This window comes from Nannospalax galili, unplaced genomic scaffold, assembly GCF_000622305.1.
Source record: "Nannospalax galili isolate Female #2095 unplaced genomic scaffold, S.galili_v1.0 scaffold302, whole genome shotgun sequence".
In the NCBI taxonomy this organism is placed as follows: Eukaryota; Metazoa; Chordata; class Mammalia; order Rodentia; family Spalacidae; genus Nannospalax; species Nannospalax galili.
Genome location: NW_008350120.1, coordinates 3,826,866 through 3,849,153, shown reverse-complemented (window position 1 = coordinate 3,849,153; position 22,288 = coordinate 3,826,866). Strand labels below are relative to the sequence as shown.

The 22,288-nt window shown below is 48.3% G+C and overlaps 1 protein-coding gene across 1 annotated transcript in view; it reads right to left on the bottom strand.

Annotated features, from left to right (window-relative positions):
• Positions 1-22,288, bottom strand: part of Dpp6 (dipeptidyl peptidase like 6) — a gene marked incomplete in the record, with an annotated part of 754,370 nt that overhangs the window by 195,762 nt on the left and 536,320 nt on the right. Inside the window, 1 exon segment of the mRNA XM_017801700.1 lies at positions 14,594-14,675. Within this exon segment, the coding sequence (XP_017657189.1) occupies positions 14,594-14,675 (82 nt within the window).

The following is a 22,288-nucleotide window of genomic DNA, read 5'->3' as shown; positions in this document are numbered from 1 at the left end:
TTGTAGCAAGTAGCCGAGAAGTATTAGCTTAAAGACTGAGCAGAAGGAAAATAGGTAAATTAGGCAAACAGCACCGCTGTAGGTGTGCTGATATGGCAATGGTGCAGCGATGGTGGAAGCCAGCAGCAGGTCTGAGCCCGACTGCAGGGGGCTGAAGTCAGGGATGAAGGAAAGGAAGATAACAGTGCTTTGGGCTGGAGGATGAGCAGGTGGCAAGGCTTTGGGGAGAGAAGGGGAGGGGCACTCAGGGAATTGATCACTATCTCTGGGTCTCAATCGGGGTGGACGGTCGGCTGAGGAGGCCAGAGAGCAGCTAGGGGCGAAGATGAGGCTTGCAAAGCTGACGAGTCTGGGCTGTGTCCTACAGGCAGCGTCCAGCAATAGGGGGTGTGTGCCAAAGAACTCAGTGCATCCTCGCTTCATTTTAAAGAGTGGAGATCAGTGGGGCTAGAGAGATGGCTCAGCGGTTATGAGCACTGGCTGCTCGGGCAGAAGACCAGGGGTCAGCACCCAGCACCCATATGGTGGCTCACAACCATCTGTAATCTCAGGTCCAGGGGATTCAATGCCCTCTACACAAACTCACACAGGTTCATACCTTTACACATAGTAAATAAATAAAAAATAATTAAATAAATATGCAAAGAATGGCGAGTCATCCAGAGTAGGAACAGATCAGGGTAGGGAGAGCGGGCAGCATAGAGGAATGTAGGCGAGGGGTGAGGGTTGGAATGGACGATGGACGTCAGCAGTGTCAAAGGCAGATGTCGGCATTTGGTGAGGACCAGGTGAGGTGGGTGAAGAGGCTGTGCTGTCAGGTGTTGGTTACTGTTTATTACAAGAGAAACCAGAGGAGCTGTGGTGGGAGCTGTGGTGACTTCAGGCCATGATGGCATCTGTCTGAGGCCATGGAGATGTGAAGGTGGGGGGGGCATGGTAGGAACTGCACACCTGTGGGTAGACCTGGAGAGACTGAGGCTGGGGGCATAGACGGCCTGCTCAGCTTACCAAAATACTATTCCAAAGAGGACTGGCCTTGGAGATGAAATGAAATGTCAATTGCTCCTGGCCAGAGAAGCCATGCCAGTAAAACCTGGAAGCATTCAGGTTAAAGAGCAGGTTTCCAACTCCAACGGCAAATGAAGCAGCTCATTCTTTTCCTAACCATGCTGTGGGGTGGGAACACGTAAACTACATTTGTAAAGAAGCCCACACTCTGAAAGAAAGAAAACGTGTTCTGCCATTGTAGTGTGTCCTTGACCACCCACACGGCCTTTCACCGCTCTGGAGGAGTAAGAGGTTCATGGCTTACAAGTAAAACCATGTCACGGGACAGAGAGACATGGTATTGAGAGGCCCTGCAAAAAGCATAGCACTGGGCTGGAGAGATGGGTCAGTGATTAGGAGTACTGTGTGCATTCACACTTTCCAGTTTTTATAATTGTCTTTTAAAGGTTTCTTTTTAAAGATTAAGTGTTTGTGTGGGTATGCATATGTATGTTCATGTGTGTGCAGTGGCCTGCAGAGGGTAGAACACTGGTCTCCTGGACCTGGAGGTACAGCTTCTTGTGAGCTTCCTGACATGTGTCCTAGGAAATGAACTCGGGTCCTCTGCAAGAGCAGTACATGTTCTTAACTGTTGAGCCATCTCTCCAGCTCCATGATTGACCTGTAATAACTAATCAGGACTAACAGTGCTGTGGAGGAGGTGTGCTCTGAAGCCCACCGTGAAGAGGGGGCACTCCACTGACTTGGATGCTGCCGTAGTGACCGTCAGAGTTCTTGAAGGTGTTTAGGTGAGCTAAATACTTTCTACCCTGTTGCAAGTCGTCCCTGACTCTGTTGTCTGACTGTCTAACAGTTCTGATAGTAAGCTCTATGACCCACCTCCAAGGTGGTTAGGACAGGGGTCAATCCCATTCCCAAAGTGAGTGGTCAGTGAAGGACACGGATCCCCAAGGTCTGACTGTTCCCCATGACAATAAAAATAAATTCTCCTTTGGTGCCTTGGGACAGGGCAGAGCTGGAATTCTCTTGTTAATCCTACAAGTTCTGACCCCTTTGCCTGTTCAGGATGAGTCTTAACAATGACAACTTACATCTTTGTTTTACGATCTTTCATGGCATAGTAAACACTTCAAGAGAAAAAAAATATGGCCCCAAAATCTAGTAGCGGACTTCCTTGGAATTGCTGGCGTGAGCTGCTGAGCTAATTAACCATCAGACAAGCTGTTTAGTCTAAAATCTTTCTGGTAATAACATCAAGCTTTTCCAATTTCCATGAATTTTGTAACTTATGCCCATAAATTTGACATTTAATTTTACTTTCCCTACAGGATATTGTTCGCTTCATACACATTTGTTGAAAACCACATTCTGCTCAATTCTGAGCAGCGGGCCGTGGAAGACACAAGTGTGATGGGAACAGCCTTCATTCTTGGACAGCCCACAGCTGATCTGGGAAATAAAGTTATTCAAAAGTGAAAGTTGAATAATAAAACGAAGAAGCGTAAGATTAAGGGCTATGGTAAGCAGGGCTGGTATTTCAGGAACTCGGAGGGAGAAAAGGTCACAGTTATTCTCCATAGATGAGGAGACAGAGCCATCACAATGATAGTTCCCAATTGTAAAACGTTTTTGGAATGACTAGCAAGAATGCTCCCTCCACCCAAATGGGAGAATTCCTAAGATCATCTACAAAAACTGCCTTATGTAACATGGAGGGTAGATCTGCCTCCCACCCCAGGCCACAGGGCGCATCTCCAGACCTCCAGACCCGCCTCCTCCCTGGCTGCAGATGTGGCTCTGACCACGTACTTCCTCCAAATGTCTACAAAGGCTGTTTCAATTCATCAGTGCCTTGTTACATCATCTCAGAGCTCTATCATTCAATGCACTCCTCCCTAATGTGGCACTCTGGTCCTGCTTATAAATTCCCTTTGATAGATGATCTGGAAATTCTCTAACCTAATATTGCCATGGCTGATGTGGGGCTCCTGTCTAAATTTGATTCCTCATGAGAAATACTACACTTTTCCAGCCACAATTGCATTAAAGAAGCTCTGCTGAGGACAGGAGCGTGGTTTACCCCCGTGGACTGCTGTGAGCAACTAGGCCTGGCTCTGTCTGAACCTTCAGAGCCCTTTATTCTACAATTCCTGGGCTTTAAGGTGAGCTCCACTGGCTTGTCGTCCTGTCTTGTGCCTTTTCCATCTCCCCCCAACCCCGTGGTGCCCCCAGCTTCTGGTAACCCTCATTGCATTCTATGAGGTCGTCCCATTCAGCTTCAACCTGTAAGTGAGAGCTTGTGGTACCTGTCGTTCTGTGCCTTGCGTTCACTTGACGTAATGTCTCTCTCCTATGTTGGCACAAATGACAAGCTGTCTTCTTTTCTTTGTGGCTGAGGAGCGTTCCACTGCCCATTCTTCATCATGGATCCCAAGTCTTCGGCTGTGTGTCTTACGACAATGGACAGAAAGTGCAGACCCTTCTCCAACACGTCGATTTCCTTTCTGCAGGATACACGTCCTTCGGGACGGTGCTGGATCATGTGACAGCTCCCTGTTCAGTTTTCAGAGGGCTCACTGCACTGCATTTTTCCACTGATTTCTGATGCTGAGCATTTTTCATACACCTGTTAAGGGACTGTGAGAACTAGACATAGCTGTGGAGGGACCTTCTGCATGCCTTTTGGATGCCCTGTTTTGAGATGCATCAATCTAGGCCTTTTACCCATTTTTAAATGGGATTATTTGTATTTTTGCTATGAGTGCCTTACATGGTCTGGGTATTGACCCTTTTTTAGATGCATAATTCCAAGTGTTTTCTCCCATTCTGGAGGTTTCTCTTCTAATCATAATTTTTAATGCTTGTATAAGAGTTCTTCCAATCGATACACCACACTTGCCCAAACTGCTCCTCTGCAAAACTGGGGCTACTTCCAAACTGCAAAAATTACTACTACAGATCACAAGTGTGATGTCTATGCTTATTTATTTAGTTTTTGGCTTCTCTCTGTGCTAAGCCTAGGAATGGTTTATGGCTCTAGCTGCTTATTTTCAACGTTTTATGAATTTTCTCTTGGGCCCTCTTTTCTAGACTCCATGGTATGATGAAAGATAAAAATCTCCACATTTTTCCATTACTTCCTCCATAATCTCACAGTGACAAATTTTCTCTGATGTTTCGAAGCTCTTGTATCTTCAGACAGGCAGCTGGCTGCAGGGAAGAGCTTCCGGAACCTTCTGGTACCGTGTCCTAATTCTCCCAGTTTCTTAACTGTGATCACGAGAGCCATGGACCACTCCATCCAGGTTGACCACCAAGAACTTGGCCTATTTCCTTGAGTGCAGGTGGCTGTTAAGGTGATTTGGCCCCACAGAGCTGTGGAGTATAGCATATTGTGTTAAATTTGAAGGAGACCCTTGATGGAGCTCATAAATCACTGCTAAACCATCTCTGTCATCATTTGAGGACCCAGAAGGCGATTCCCATATCTGAGATATTAATTTCTTGGCTACTGTCATGGACTTCAGTGCCCATGATAAATGTTTTTACAATGAATACTAAATTAACCCAAACTGATTAGCGTTTATAAGTCATTAATGGGATGTCACTTTGGTCTGGTCTTCTCCATGTGCTTGATGTGTCATTAAACACTTTCTTCTTGCTGGGAAGATCAATCTTGTTCCCCTTGCTGGATTTGTCAACTGTAGAACACTGTCTGCCTCTTGTTATGGTTGGAGGGCCCAGGTGAGTGCCAATGCTCTTGGGGAAGCTTCAGACTGGGCAGGGTACCTCCACCTCTCACAGGCCTCTGGCGTTACTCAGTGAGAATAACCTAAAGAGGTTCTTGGGGCTGAGTGGTGTGGTTCTTGAGGGTTAGGTAGAGTGGCTCTCTGGGTACTGGATTGCTGGATCTCAGAGGACTGGGTGACATGGCTCTTTGGAGGAGCTGAGTGGCATAGTACTCAGGGCTGGGGGATGGGGTTCTCAGGGGGCTGGGTGACATGGCTCTGTGGTGGCCTGGTGATGTGGTTCTCCAGGGCTGAGTGACATAACCATAGAAAGGCTGGTCAGGAAAGCAGTCAGACACTGGCCTTCAGGAACAGCATGTGCTCTCTGAGGGCTGCTGGTGGGGTGGCCTCAGAGCAAGGGGGTCATGACCACCTGACAACACCTTCCTAAAACAGGTTTTTGGGGAGCTAAAGACTCAGAAGAACCCAAACTGACAGCCTCCTTCCTGAACTGTACCTGCTCCCCAAAGCTGGAGGAGGGCAGGGTATGCAGCTGAGGATGGTGACTCACTATCCACCAGTGTGTCAGTGAGCATGGTGGACATCCACAGAGGCGTCTGGTGACCCACAACCCACTAGTGTGTCACTGAGCATGGTGGACATCCACAGATCCCAAACTTCCCGCTGATGAAATGTTTGCTTCTATCCCTCCTCAACACCTCATTAATGAGAATAATAACAGCAAGAAGCCAGGGTTTACTGGGTTCATTCTTCATCCCACTATCCACGTGTGACTTTTCTAGAAAATTGTTTGTGAAATGACCCCTCACTGTCACAGAAGCTTCTGCAGAGTCCACGGAGGTGAAGGTGGGAAGGCTGGGGACTTCCCACTCCTAGAGGGGAAACTGAGGCTCTGGGAGGTTGCACATCTTTTTAAAAAATTTATTATTTTTATTTTATGTGTATCTGTGTATTGCCTGCATGTAGGTAAGTGCACCCGTGTCGTGCAATGCCCGCAGAGAAAACAAGAGGCTTTTGGATCCCCTGGGACTAGAGTTATGGACAGTTGTTAGCTGCCATGTGGGTGGTGGGATTTGAACCCAGGTCTTCTGCAAGAACAGTCAGTGTTCTTAACCGCTGAGCCATCTCTCCAGCCCCAAGGTTGGGCATCTTATGGTCACAGTGTCACCTAAGTGTCAGATGAAAGATCTGCTCCCGGCCCTTCTGCTCTAAAGCTTTTCTTGGCAATGACTCTTGTAATTCAGAACCAACAAGACAGTTTTCTTTCTAAGGCTCAAGTTTAGCTACATCAGTGTTGGAGACTGAGAGGTGGTCTGTGACAAGCCTTTGAGATTCCTGGTGGGTCTTCAGGATTCAAAAGCTGCTGTGGGTCACCAGGATGGCTCAGTGGGTAAAGGTACTGCCATCAAGCCTAAGCAGCCGAGCACTATCCCTAGTCTCATCCAGCAGAAGGAAAGAAAAGACCCTTGCAATTGTTCTCTGACCTCTACACGTGCTCTGCCACCCTCAGTATATAAATAAATAAATAAATAAATAAATAAATAAATAAATAAAGCAATTAATGAAAACTACTTGCTTCCTGGTTCCTGGTGGCTCCTTCCCAGCTTGACAGAAGCCTCGTGTAAACCCTTGACCCGGGTTGGTGCAGTGGTCCGGGTCGCAGCACCAGCCAGTGAATCTTTCTACCTGCACTCGGCCGGCCGTGCACAGGGAAACTGGTTCCTCCCTCGGCCTCTGCCCCTTGGGTAAGGGATGGACGCTCTGCCCCCAGGGCCTCAATCCTCCAGCTCTATAGTTTCATTCCACCGGGTGTCCTTGTGTCTCGGGAACACTGTTCCTTTCCTGTTTAAGTGGTGGCACTGCACTGACATGGACTTCACAGCTCTGACAGGCTATGGTGAATTCTTTAAAGCAGAGACCTCAAGGCTCCAGAGCAAGCCAGGGTGGGTGTGGAAAACTTTCAGCTTGGATTTTTCTGAATCCTTCACTGACTCACAGAAAACGAGTGCACGCACTGGGGGAAAGAGGGGTGCCCATGCATTAACGGGAGGGGCACAGTGAGGCCCTCACTGACTTCAGCTGCTGATGGAGCTCATGGGGAAAACAATCTTAGGGTAGACTTGGCTAGAGCACCTACGTTGCCAGGAGGACGTGTGACTACTGCTGGGGAAGGGAGAGCGCTGGCCTGGGCACAGGCACAGTGTGTGGAGAACACAGACAGGGGAGGGCTGGGACACCGGACCACCTGGGGATGGGCCAGGGCCAGCCATGATTACAGAGACTCAGACAGGTCAGGAGACCAGCCCTCAGGGGCCTGTGAAGACTTACTGCTGAGTTCGCCTAGTGACCACTGGATCGCTTGATTCAGGCATGAGGGGATCCTGGGTGGGCAGCCTGTTCCATGGTCTGGCTCTGGGTAGCAATGTTTCATTAAGACCCTGGGCTACAAAGATCTTGGTTTAAAATGAAAAGGTCACACACACAGGGCAACTGCCCATCTCCTGAATCCCCCACCATCATGGAGGTGTTCCTAGAGTGGATAGAGAGGACAGTAGATTGGAGATCATTTCAAGGGGTGAGGGGGGTGAAGGGGAGAAGCAGCAGAGGCAGTGGTTGGCAGCTCAGCTAAGCAATAACTGCGTTGTCTCTTAGATGTAGGGCTAGTGGGGAAAGATACCACCTTTCTCCCAAGTTCCCAGAATTCTACGGTGTCTGGAAGGGTTTGGGGCTGGGAACAAACGAGTATGTGAATGAATGCTGGGAATGTGAGCTCAGCAAAGCCTGGCTTCCTCTGGCAACTTGCTGGCCAGCCACAGAGGCCACAGAGACCACCAGCAACAGCGGCCACAAGCCACAGAGGCCATGGCCACAACATCCACTGGCCACAGCAGCTACCATTCTGGGGAGGGTGGGCATCCAGTGCACCTGCTCCCTCCCCTTCCAAGCACAAATGGATTTGACAGAGGATTCCCGACTCTCCCTGCCAAGACACTGTCCCCATGACCTTTCCAGGAAAACTATTCCGGAGTGTAATCCACAGAGTTCTTCAGAAAGTCTAGCTTCAATTCTCTGATTTTGGGACACAGACTTGACTATGTTCTCTTGTCTTAGAACAGTCGCCCCCTGATGCTGCGATGGCCTCTTATGGCTCAGGAGGATCATCAGTGAGACTGTCTCTTCTCGGCTAGGAGGAAGACCTTGGCTCCTCCCCTGGCCTCCCCGGCCTCCCCGTCTTCCCGAGCTGCCCACTTGCCCCCTGGGGTGTGCGGGCTCCAACACCAGCTCCCGCCGCCCGGGCAGGCTTCCTGGCCAATTCTTCATCCTTCACATCCTAAGCTGTTGAAGATTTCCCAGAGGACTTATTAAATGCTTTTCTCAAAGCTGCTCATGCATCACCATCTCTGTGGCAAGCTAACCTGAGAGAGGCCATCTCTTGGTCTCTGATATCTGAACCCTCCCACAGAGCCAGCCCTGAATTCTCAATGTTGTCTAACACTGCGCCACCTCTGCAAAAACTTTTCACACTTGTTTCCAAAGGAAGAAAAATCTCCCACGGCAAATTCATATACACACCCCCTTGCACACATGCCAACCTGCACATCCTCCCCCTTGCATGCACACCAACCTGCATTACCCGCCCCCTTGCATGCACACCAACCTGCACACACAACCCCCTTGCATGCACACCAACCTGCATTACCCGCCCCCCCACGCCAACCTAAGGGCAGATCCAGGCTGCATTCCAAGAGCAAGGAAGGCCCAGCCCCAGCCCCCAGGCCTGTCCTCATTACATATCTGTAGTAGAACCAGTAGGAAAACAAAAGCTGTTTCTAAGCCAGTGGACTTGGTCATAAGTCACACACAGATGACCATGCATGGGAAGTGGGCCTCCAGAGGTCGGAACAGAGCAGCTGGGGGGCTCCTCCACCACATAGGCCCCATCTGAAGAGGAGGAGGGAGAGATTTGCCGTCAGTCTCCCCACAGAGAAGCAAGGAGAGGTCCTGACTTATAAGTTTGCAGAGGTTTCCCCTGGAACCCTGCTTAATCTGCACAAACTCATTCTCCTACTTCTAGGCTCAGTAGACAATGTTACATCCTGGGCCTTGGCAATGTATTGGGAAGGAGGCTCCCTAGGAATGCAGCAAGCCCTGGGGACTGAGGGGCCCCCAGGGAGATAGGACGCCCATCTCCTTCACCTCTTTTAAAAACATTGTATTTATTACTTTTATTTTGTGTGCATGAGTGTATTGCCTGCATGTGTGTTAGTGCACCTGTGTCATGCCATGCCCACAGAGGTCAGAAGAGGGTGTCAGATCCCCTGGAGCTATGGATGGTTGTTAGCTACCACATGGGTGCTGGGAACTGAACCTGGGTCCTCTGTAAGAGCAGCCAGTGCTCTTAACTACTAATCTACCTCTCCAGCCCTTTTCCTTCTTTCTGAAAAAATATTTATTTAATGTGTACAAGTGCATCCAGGCATGCAATGCCCATGGAGGCCAGAAGGGGGCATCAGACCCCCTGGAACTGGAGTTACAGGTGGTTGTTTGCTGCCATATGGGTGCTGGGAAACAAACCTGGGTCCTATGCAGGAGCAGCCAGTGCTCTTAACTGCTGAGCCATATCTTTAGCCCTCTCTTTTTCTTCTTTTAAAACAGGATCTTACCCTGTAGCCCAGGCTGACGTGGAGATTACCATGTAGCCCGGGTTGGCTGCCATAATGTTCCTGACTCAGCCTCCCAAATGCTGGGATTACAGGTGTGAATCACTCTGGCTTCTTCCTCTCCTGTGACTGGGCATCAGGCCCTGGCCGCCATGCAGGTGAATTCATTTTGGGCCATGGGGTCTGAAGGTCCAGGACAGCTTCCTCCGAGCCCGGAGGAGGACAGGCAGAAGGACTCATGTACAGCCACTTTGCTGTGACTGGCCGGGCTTGGTCACAGGCAGGGCTCAGTGCCCTGAGTGGTGGGGCTGCAGGCTCTGTGAGCTCCTGGGTGGGGCTGACTGCAGCTGTGTTCCCTGCTCCCTGAGGAGAACCACTCAATGTAGTGTGACTCATTATCATTAGAGCAGATTTACTCCAGGGAACAATATTTACTTTTAAAAATAAAACGTCGAGAAGGGATCTGCTGCTTGCTGTCACTTAATAGATTAATGTTTGCAAAGCTTTCCTCCGCAGACACACAAGCGTGGGGACTGATTGCTGTTGGGACAGTGGCTCTGGAGTCAAGCTTGCCCAGGGGGAGACGCCCAGGGGTCAGACCAGTCTGCCTGGGTTTGTAAGTCCAGCTTTATACACACCACACGCCTTCATTTCTACATCACCCACAAATGCATCTGTGGTATACAGTGGAAGTAGAAGCCAGGAGATCTCAGAGCCCCATTTACCACTGCAGAAGTTTGCTGGCCCTGCTCCAAGATGTAGCTTTCTCTCTGCTTTGATTTATATTCTCTCTTAGGGCCAGTACACAAATCTATAATAAAAGTCCCCAAGTTAATGTAAGCTTAAGAACTCAAGAATTTGATGTGTCTGTTAATTTACAGTACTAAACCCAAATGTTAGGGATGAATACATAACCAAACACTGAGCTTCCTGAAGTGACAGTAAATGTCTTTCCCAAACTGTGAGTGCTGTCCTGGCCCATAGGCCCAGATTCCGGCTGGTTACCTCCCTCTGATTATTTTATGCATAATGGTTAGGACCACACAAATGTATTAACGAGCTAATTAAGCAATTCATGTATGCATTCATTTTATTTTTAGTCTCAATAAATACTTAGTGAGCGCCAGGCACTGTGCCAGGCTCTTTGGAGTGCAGAGATGAAACGACTGTATACTGGGATGATGATGAGAGAGACCAGCCTGCGCCCCACAGGATACTGCATGTGGTAAAAATTAGCATAGTGAAATGTGGGGACCCACAGGGGGTTCCCAGCAGAGCTTGTGTTGGTGTCAGAGATGCTAAGTCAAGTTGAGACCTGTTCTGGGTTTGCTGCCTAGTCTTTAAGTAACATTTATAATGGTAATGTTGGTAATTGTTTATCTTCACCTCTGTGTTCCTGGGTCGCCATGGCTTCCAACAGGGAAGAGGTTGACTGAATGAGGAGCCGGCAGAACCGGTCCTCTGCAGCCTGTCTTCATCCCAATGCTAGACACAGTTCTAGGGTGTGGGTCCCAGTCTCCTCCCAGGTCTGTTTGACCTGGGTGTACAGACAGTGACTGTAGGTCTAGAAGCTTCCTGCTAACCAACGCTTAACAAGGGGTGGGCGGCTGGTCAGGCACAGAGACCTTGTCAAGAGATCAAGTACTGGTGTCCTTTCAGTGGCCATAAAGGGTCAGACAGTGACCACTGTAAGGCTACAGCTTCCCTCTCCCTCCAGGACTGGTGTGGTTGGGCCTGGGTTGCCAGGCTGTGTGCACAGGGCTGTTGACTCACTAGTAGCGGTTGCAGTGGACTATGGAGTTGTTTGAACCACTAGACAGCCAACTCTCAAAGACCCAGGTTCTGAGACTGGAGAGATGGCTCAGTGGTTAAGAGTACTGACTGCTCTTCCAGAGGACCCGGGTTCGATTCCCAGCATGCACATGGCAGCTAAGAGCCATCCATAACTCCAGTTCTAGGGGATCTGACACCCTCTTCTGACCTCTGCTGGCTTTGCATGACATGGGTACACTTATGCACACGCAGGCAATACACTCATACATATAAAATAAAAATAATAAATAAATATCTTTTTAAAAGATGCAGATTCTCTGACACTCTGCAGGGCAACACCTGTAGGACCGGTGGCTTTTGCCTCCCTGTGTCTGCACTGTGGGATCTGGCTCCTCCTCCAAGGTCAGCTCTCAATGGCTCACTTCCTCCCGCCACATGTTTGGCCAGTTAAGTACCTTTTGAAATCCATTTGTGAGTTTATAGTTTATAGAGTCACGAAGAATTATTAAAATCCTTTTGTGGCCCATCCACTTCTGCTTCTTTGAATCAATTCAGGACAGTGTAACGAATGTGCAACCAAGGAGATATCATTGGACTGTGGGGGAAAGAAGCCCATTTTCATGTCTATCCAGCTTCACCCCATGCACAATTTTAAATGCAATCATGTGTTTGTTCCATTTAGGGAAAGAGAGCTTTAAAATGAAACTTTAATTCATCTGGAAAAGATAACTGGACGGAAATGCAGCCAGCAAGTCATCTGATCTGCAAACCAAAGGCGCTCGGCGTAGGGAAGCCTTGCCTCTTGAAACGAAGCTAAGCGGCATTCGCGGGAACTAGCTGGTCATCTGGGCACGACGCTTGGAATGCTGGGGGTCAAGATATGCACATCCTCTGTGGGTCAGCTCACTGCAGGTGCAGAGCTGTGAGCCGGCCTTGGTCAGCTATGAGCTCTGGGTTGGGAACCCCCACCGCAGAGTTGTTCATCGAGGGCGTCTCTACACCCCCTGGGAAGGTTAATAGTGACTGTGGACAGGATCTAGACTCACCAGAGAACCAAACCTCTGGGCATGTCTATGAGGGGGTTTCTAGAATAGGTTAACTGAGGTGGGAGGACCCTCCTTAAATGTGGGTGGCACCGTTCCATGGGCCGGGTCCTAGATCACAGAAAGGAGAACGGGAGCTGAGCAGCAGTATTTAGCTCTCTCTGCTTCCTGACTGAGGAGGACCAGCTGCCTCACGTTCCTGCTACCATGCCTTCCCCAGATGCACGACTCTCACCCTGTGAGACGGCACGAACCCTTCCTTCCTTCCTTAAGTTCCCTTTGGCAGGTGTTTCGTCGCAGGGATGAGAAAAGGACCTAATGCAACATCTGTGCCATCCACGGGGTTTTAAACATCTGGGCTTTGCCCACTGGGGTCCACAAAGGCCTCTGATATGAAACTGGGAGTCTGGGCCAGCTCTGGAGACTCCCTGTGCTGACATAGTTGACAGGTGCCCATGGTTAACTGTGATACTGCAATGGTAGAATCCAGCTGAGAGTCCCCACTTCTGCCATGGGGGTGGGGGGCTCTGGCTCCAGTGGTCTGTCTCTGGTGCTGGGGCCTGAACTCTCCCTAGGTGAGGCCCCACCTGCCATGCTGCTGCCTGTCTGTCCGCAGTGTTAACTTTTCTACTAAACTCCTTACTCTCCAGCAATCTGTCTGTATCCCTCCTGAACCTCCATCCCAAGTCTTTCATTAAGAAGGCAGCATTCTCCAGAAGCCTGTGGTTTGAAAGAGGGGTGAGTGCCAAGGGCAACATGCCACAGCTCCGGGACCCAGCGACCTGACTCCGAACAGCCCTCTGCGGAGTTCCATCTTCCGAGTTCCTGGCAGGTCCAAGTCTATGCACACGGCTACAGGGGCGGCATGCTAACCACATTGGGTCTGAGAACCCAGCACCTGCTACGGTTTGGATATAAACTGGCCCCGAGATTCAAGTGCTGAGAACTTGGTCACCAGATGGTGGTGCTACTGAGGGACTGTTCACTTTTGAGGATGCTAATGTCATCCGTGGAGTAATCCATTGATAAATCACAACCGTGCAGGTTGCTAGGGTGTGGAGTCTGTGGAGGAACGGGGTCACTAGGGTGTGTTCTTAAGGGTCTGTCTTATCCCAGCCTCACCCCCTTGGTCACCAGGCGGTGAGCTGTTCTGGTCTCCCACACATTCCCATCATGCTGTTCGATACTGTAGTCCCAGAAACGAGGAAGACAGCTGAGCACAGGCTGAAAGTTCTGTGAGCCAGCAGGAAGTGCTTTGTCATGAGCTGGAGAAGGTGTTAGCGCACACATGTGTGTGTGCGAGCATGTATATCTGTGTGTATACTTGTGGTGTCTGTGCATGTGTGTATAAATGTGTTTGTGCATGTGTTTATGCACGTGTTTGTGTGTATATGTGTGTGAATGCATTTATGTGTCTGTGCATGTGTGTGTAAACGTGTATGTGTCTGTGCATGCATGTGTAAATGCATATGTGCATGTGTTTGTGTGTATATGTGCATGTATGCATTTATGTGTCTGTGTTTACGTGTGTGTAAATGTGTATGTGCATGTTTTTGTGTGTATATGTGCATGAATGCATTTATGTGTCTGTGCCTTGCATGTGTATGTGTAATGCATGTGTGTGTTTGTGTCTGTGCACATATGTGTGTATGTGTACGTGTCTGTGTCTGTGCATGTGTGTGTAAATGTGCATGGGCATATGTATGTATATGTTTGTATATGTGTTTAAGAGTATGTGTGTATGTATCTGTGTGTGTGTACATGTGTGCATACACACGTATATATGTGTGTATGCATTTGTGCATGCATGCACGTGCACATATGTGCCTGTGTGTATGCATGTGCTTGTGTGCATGCGTGTTTGTGTGCATGTGTGTGCGTATGTGTGCACTTGCTTATATGCAGTGCCAGAGGTTGAAGGTGGGTGATCTCTATTACTCTCTCCTTTATTTTTGGGACGAGGCTGCTCATTGAACCTGGACTTGCCATTTCCGCTAGACTGGCCATCCAAGGAACCCCCATGACCCTCTGTCCCCACACCCCAGTACTGGGTTTCCAGGGGCACACTGTCACAACTCGCTTTTGTGTAGATGCTGGTACTCAAACACGGCTCCTCATGCTTGCACAGCAAGCACTTTACCCATCGATCTATCTCTCTAGCCCTTAATATTGATTTTTTAAATGATAATCCTCTGTTTGAAAAATAAATGTCCATTAACATATTCAGATACCTAGTGCATTTATCTAGAACAATTATACATCCACACACCCCACATGTCAATGATGTACAGTGAGACATAGCTTTGAAATGATAAACTTGGTAAAAATCAAAACATGGTCACTGAACTCGGTTGCTTACCAGCTGCTGGCCTTTCGGGCCCCACCCTGCATACTGGAGCCTTGCGTTGCTGACTTCTGGAGGGTCCAGACTCTGAGGATCCCTGAGAAAACAGATAGACAAACAGAAACAAAGCAAGACATTGGGAACCAGGAATGCACAAGGCTTCCCCTTCCCCCAGCTAGCGTTCACTCCTTTCCAGAGTCTGCTTTTTATGTTATTAAACAGTGTGTCTCCTTCAGCATACTCCAGATTTCTGCAGAAGTACATAATTTATGTGAGGCTGAATTAGGTCCATTGCTGCTTAACACAAATGGTAAATATTCATCAAGAGGAAACATGCAGAGACATCTATAGATCAATTTTTATAATGTCCAGAGCAGTCAAAATTAAGCATTGAAACGCACAGCCAAAGAGCAATAAATCCCACCCTGGATTTTCTCATTGCTGGCTCTCCTAGCAGATAATTTTTTCTAAGTATGAAGCCAGGTCATTCTGACATTCTGAAGCCAGTGGCCTCGACATAGACTGCATTTGGGGGACGGAGGGCCGAACAAACGGGAGGGGGTGGGGGACGGGAGGGAGGGAAGCTGGAAGATGCTTTTCCTAGTAAACCTCTCTTATTTTTTCATTCTTTATTTTTTGATATTTTCCAATTGTGTCTGCATGTGAGCCAGAATATGTATACAGATTGTGTAGCTATGTTTGTATATGTGCTTTGTATGTGTGTAAACATGTTCATGTGCACATGAATGCATGTGTGGATTTAAGTGTGTACATGTGGAAGCCAAAGGTTGGGGTTGTGTGTTTTCCTCAGTTGCACTCCACCTTATTTAAAAAGATATTTTATTTATTATTTTTATGGCAATGTGTGTATTGCCTGCATCTAAGTGCACCCATGTCGTGCAGTTCCTGTGGCAGTCAGAAGAGGGCACTGGATTCATCTATAACTGGCATTATAGAAGGTTGCTAGCCACCATGTGGGTGCTGGGAATTGGACACCGGTCCACTGCAAACGCAGCTCTTAACTGCTGAGCCATCTCTCCAGCCCCTTCACCTCACCTTACTTTTTGAGAAGGGGTCTTTCACTGAACCTGGAGCTCACTGATCTGACTGGGCCAGCTGGTCAGCCACCTCTAGGGATCCTCTGGTCTCTACCTTCCCAGTGCTGACATGATAGGTATGTGCATTGGCTCTTTCCATGGGTGCCGGGGATTCAAACTCAGGTCTCCATGGTTGCATAGCAAGCACTTTACTGATGGAGCCATCACCCAGCCCCATATTTTTCATTCTTAATTTATGACTATACAACATACATATATATTGTGTATATATTTAAATGTTCTAAGAAACGAAAGCCATAGCAAAACATTAGACACAAAAACATCTGTAACACTATTGTCGCTTGAATATGTCAGTGTGATATGTAGCTGCTGCCGTCATCCACACATAGAAGAACTGATCTTCACAGTCCCTTTAGCAGGCACACCCCACCTGCACAGTGGCCTCTGCACCCTGGGAGGGTAGGACAGCCAGAGAAGTACCCTGCCTCCATGGCATAGTCCCTAGACTGCAGACAGAGCTGTGGATGTGCTCATCCATCAACAAGGAGAGAATGGCTGGATTGTCATCTGTCTTTGGGAAAGGAAGACTGCACTTTAGGGGTGCTGTAAACAATGGAGGGGAGAAGGAAGGGAGGGAGGGAGGGAGGGAGGGAGGCAAAGCTGGTCATTACATGATCAGGGCTTGAAACAGAAACTTCTAAAGTAATACCCATACTACAAGAAACAAGACAGAAATAAACACAACGGGAGACACACAGGAAGGAAGATGGGGGAGGTGTGTGTCCAGGGGAAAGACACAGGGAGCTTGGAGATAGGGGACAGCAGGCCAGGTATTGGGGGACAGTGGGAAGCCAGTCCTCAGGGAGGTGAGAAGACACAGGGATCTGGACATTGCAGGTCACAGATGGGGTTTCTGTTTGTTTTTCAAGACAGGGTCTCACTGTGTAGCCCCAGCTGGCCTGAAACCAGCTATATAGACCAGGCTGGCCTCAATCTCACAGAAATCCATCTGTTTACCTCTGCCTCACAGGTGCTAGGACTAAAGGTGAATGCCACCATGCCCTGACAACAGATGGAATCTTTATAAACTCCAGAATCATGATTACTTTTACTGTTCTTTTTTTCTGCTGTGTGTGTGTGTGGTGTGTTCCTTTGTCAGTTTATGTGAACCACATTAATGCATACAGAGGCCCCAGAGGGTGTCAGATCCCCTGGAATTGGAGTTGCAGGTGGTTGTGAGCTATAGCGTGGCTTCAGGAATTGGAACTGAAGAAAACCCACTCTGTAAGAATAGTTAAGTACTCTTAGCCATGAGCCATCACTCCAGCCCATCGTGACTTATGGTGATGAGGAGAGTAGGGTTTTCTTTTTTTTTTTTTTTTTTTTTCGGACTTTTTGAGACAGGGTCTCCCTGCAACTCACTATGTAGACCAGGCTGGCCTTGAACTCATAGAGATCTGCCTGCCTCTGCCTCCAAAGTGCTGGGATTAAAGGCGTGTGCCACCACATCCAGTGAGAATAGGTTTTTAATGCTGTATCACTATAAAAAGTCTATGAGGTGTGATGTATACTAATTAGCTTGACTAATCAGTCCATAATGTATGCATACATCAAAACATCATATAAACATCATAAAATATAATTATGGTTTGCTAATTTAACCTCCTCCGAAACAGCCTATGGTACATCCATACGATGGAATCCAGTGAAGCGGTGAGGAGGAACGAGAGCTGTTCATACGTGACTGTTCACGGGGGACGCAGAGCCCAGAAGAGCATTGCATGCTGCTACTTGTTATGTCGCAGAGACATGCATGAAGATAAACATGCATGAAGTCATCTACAAAATAAGAAGGAAAGGAACCTGAAGCTAATCCGACTGGTTGCAGGCTCGTTAGCCATGGGAGTGGGTGGGAACAGGTGGTTTGCAGAAGGTGGTGTTTCTTGTAACGGGTGCCTTTGTATCATACCAGCAGGTGGGTGCCCCTCAGGAGGGGGCAAAATGGCTGCTTTTGTCCTAAGAATGTGCGAAAGTCAAGAGAAAGAACAAACACTAACTCAAACCCTGAAGACGCGGTTCTCTCCTCTTTCCTAGCTGGGACTCTCCCATTGCTCAACTTCTCAAACTCTCTAAGTTGGCCAACTGACGCCACAATCCCCCATGAGATGCCTGCAATCTATCCCAAGACACTGTGACAGCTCATGGTTGAGGGAAGTCAGGACAGGACGTGGTGAAGAACCAAGAGGACCACTGCTCATGGGCTCCTCACTGGTTCATGCTCAGCTATCTTTTTAAAATTTACTTATTTTTACTTTATAGGTATGAGTGTTTCTCCCATAATTTTAAGTGCACTGTGTCATGCATTGCCTGCAGAGGCCAGAAGAAGGCATCGGATCCCCTGGAACTGGGGTTTCGAATGGTTGTTGGCTGTCATGTGGGTGCTGAGAACCAAACAGGAGTCCTCTGTAAGAGCAGCCAGTGCTCTTAACTGCTGAGCCATCTCTCCATATCAGCTAGCTTTCTTATACAGCTCAGCCCCACCTGCCTTGGGATGGTACTGCCCACCATGGGCCTCCATCAATTACTAATTAAGAAAATGCCCACAGGGTTCATTTTTCCTTGGCCTTTCATCTGATTAGTCAGACCAATGTATTGAAATAAATAACAAATAAAATAAAATGTTAATATAATGACTATATGACATTTATTTAAAAGGCCTAATCATTAATGAGACATGAGGGCAAATTTGCTCTCTGGGACTTGACAGTGAACAAAATGGCTGAAGTTTTTGAGGGGTTGGTGGAGACCTGGGTTTGGGGCTCAGGTTCGCCTCCCACATTTGCTTTGGTGAAGTCAGTCAGTCAGTCAGTCATCAGTGAGTTAGACAACCTATTCATCCATCCATCCATCCATCCATCCATCCATCCAATCCATCCATCCATCCACCTACCTACCTATTTAATATTTTAAAAACTGCGTACATGCATGTGCACCACTTGTGTGTAGGTCCTCTCAATGGGCCAGAAAGTGGCATCAGATCCCCTGAAAGTGGAGTTACAGGTAGTTTCGAGCTGCCCAGTGTGGGTGCTGGGAACCAACCTCTGGTCCTCTACAAGAGCAGCAAGTGCTCTTAACCAGTGAGCCTCTCTCCAGCTCTAGTAAATCTGCATTTTTGTCCTTCTTTTAATATTTATTCAATATTAGAATCCTTGTCCATTCTTCAAAGTAATCGCTTTGTTTATAAGCCGGTCTCTCTAATTTTCCCAAGGGAAGGTTGGGACCAATGCTTGATTTACCCTTCTTTTGTATTTTTAATTTCCCAGTGATTTTATCTCTGGAAATTCAGTGAGATGTTTTACATTTTCTGTAGGGCATGTAAATCTGTATTTTTGCACTGGGATTCCATGGTATCAGATTGTTTTGCTTTGTAGTGGGGTGGCATCCCCAGTGCCTGCTCCACTGGGGGAATCCATGTCCTAGTTTTTCTCTGCATTGCTGTGACAAAAAACTCTGACCACTACCAACTTGAGGAGGAAAGGGTTTATTTATCTTACATCTCCAAGGTCACAGTTCATCAGGGAGCCCAAGACAGGAACCTGGAAGCAGGGGCTGGAGCACAGGCCATGGAGGAACGCTGCTTACTGGCTTGCTCCCCTGGCCCCTGCTCAGCCTGCTTTCTTATGCAACACAGGCCCACCTGCCCAGGGGTGGCACCACCCACAGTGGGCTGGGCCCTCCCACATCACTCATCAAGAAGATGCCCCTCACACATGGCCACAGGCCAGTCCAATAGAGACAATTCCCCAATTGAGGCTCCCTCAGTCCAGGTGTGTCACGTTGACACTAAAGCTATCCAGCACAGTCCACCTCTGCCTTTCATTCTCTGCCCAGCCCTCCACTGGATGGTGGCCCCATGCAGTCTTTCTCTGCCCAGCCTTGTAAATGCCCACATAGCTTCCATTGAATCTGACCCCCGTGCACCTATACATGGACCCCTGAGAACCACTGAAGAGCTGCACAGAGCCGCTGTATGTGGGGGTGTCTGGGACTCTGCTGGCCACTGGCCATGTCTGATCTAGAAGGTTCCACACTTTAGTCCTTTCAGAGGGTATGAGAATTGGTTCTTCCCTGAGGAAGATGTTCCCATGGCTCTCATGTTTGTCAGCTGCCAAGAACAGGCTAGCCCTCATCCCTCTCTGCTAGGGACCTCCCCATGCTAGCCCTCATCTGCCCTCTCTCTGCTAGGGACCTCCCCATGTTCCTCAGTCCCTGGAGGCTGTGCTATCCCTGCACTAAGCAGAGGAAGGAGTGAATGGGAACATCTCATCTGACACGGCGTCCCCACCATCCACACTGTGACAGTGTCCTCCCACACCATCCACATCATGACCAGCATCCCTACCCATTCACATCATGATGCAGTGTCCCCATCATCCACATTATGACACAGCATCCTTACTCATTCACATCATGACACAGCATCCCCACCCATCCACACCATGACACAGCATGTGTCCTCACCTACCCACATCCAGGCCTTTCTAGTTTTCTCTTCCACACATCATTTTTATTTCTTTCCCTTCAAAAATGCGATATATTGGATGCTAAGGAGATAGCTTAGTTGGCTCCTGCCCATAACCCCAGCGATGGGGAGGCACAAACAAGAGGATCCCTGGGGCTTGCTGGCCAGCCAGCTGAGCCATCGGAGCTCCAGGTTCACTGAGGGACCCCGTCTTGGAGATGAGAGGTCTCAGGTTCCCTTCCCACACAGAGGACAGCAGCAGGACCCTCGGATGCAGACCTACAGTCTCACGGGGGTGTCCAATCTGCAACCGTGGGCCACATGCATCTGAAGAGAGCTGTGAACACAGGCTAGCACAAAATCGTCAAGAGGGGCACACAAAGGTGGCTGCGGATTTATTTGGGGGCCGGTTGGTGCCCTTCTCTCCCCTTCCGTTCTTTTCCTCTATCCATTTATTCTAAAGACTTGGAGGCAGTCTCTGTGATGAATCATATCCTGGTACAGATGGATTGGTAAAAAAAATGATTAAGTTAGAATAAAATGATCTGGACTTCGCATAGCTCTAAATAATCACGCGATCCATTCTGATTTTGCTTATTGAAGCAATAAACAGAACAGGGCATAAATCATGTTGGATTCTGAAGAGTAAATTAGCGCAGGGCCAAGTTTGCTCATTTATCTTCCAAAGCTATTTTGAGGGATTAAAAAGCTTCCCGAACAACAATGGCATCTGAGAGGGGGAGAAAATAGCTAAACCTTTTTTTTTTCTGGCTCCGAACTTTCATGACTAAAATCACGGAAACAAAACAAAAGAAAATAACAGTATCTTCAGTGTCAAATAATGTGAGTTTTCTGAGTCTTTTTGCATGCTTAGCATGGTGGGCACAGCAAAGACACACTCCCAGCCCAAGTTAAGTGCCCTCCACAGTAGATGCTCAGGAAATATTAATTTAACAATAAACACATGGCAGGCAAGTTAGTAACTTGCCCCCAGTTACTGAGGGTCACTAGGTTAGGTAAGATCAGCAATATTCTAAACCTACTTAGTGCCTAGAGTTCCCTGTTGTCCATTCTATATATCTTTTTTCTTTCTTTTTTCTTTTTGAGACAGGTTCTCCCCATACCCCAGCTGGTCTGGAACTTGCTACAGAGACCAGGTTGACCTCAATCTCACAGAGATCTGCCTGCATCAGTCTCCTGAGTGCTGGGAATAAAGGTGTGTGCCACCACACCTGGCTTTCATTTTATAAAACTTTTTATTATTATTCTCATACACATTTTATGTGTATGAGTGTATTGCCTGTGTGCATGTAAGTGCATCTGTGTCATGCAATGCCTGTGGAGGTCAGAGGAGGGCATCAGATCCCTTGGAATTGGAGTTATAGATGGTCGTTAGCCACCATGTGGGTGCTCGGAATCGAGTCCTCTGTGAGAGCAGCTAGTGCTCTTAACTGCTGAGCCACCTCTCCAGTCCTCACTTTACATACCTTAAACCATACATTTAATTTCCTGGTGTCAGAAGACCCTTGCATCATAACTTCCCATGTGGCAGACAGTTGAGCCCTGACCCCTTAGTGATGAAAATACCCCCTATCTTTTGTCCCAGGGTTCCTCCCCTGTGCAGGACCTAGGATTCCACACGACCCTGGGCTGCTCTGCTCTCTGAACTGTGGTGGGGATGGCTGGGCTGAAACACTCCTGAGGGACTCACAGAACTCACAGACACACTGAGCACAACGACGAGAGCCCAACAAATCCACACAGAAATGGAAAGTCTGCCTCCGCTCAAGGCTTCTCCTGCCTTATTTGTCTCTGTGTCCCTGGTGCAGCCCACCCCCAGTCCACCTGCCCCAAAGAAAGAACTAAGGTGGGGGCAGGGGTGGATCCTAGGGTGAGACATTTTGACGGTGGGAAATGTTCTAAAACAGGAAGAGACAATGGTTACATAGCTCTTTAAATATTCCACAAGTCACTGAGCTGTGTAATTTAAACCCGCAAATTGAGGGTATGAGAATTGTATCTGAAAAGAACCTGGAAAGGGAAGAGGAGGAAGCGGGAGGCAGGGAGGAGAAGGTGGAGAGAGGCTGGGAGGGAAGCTGGAGGGGGGAGGGGGACGGGGAGAGAGGGGAG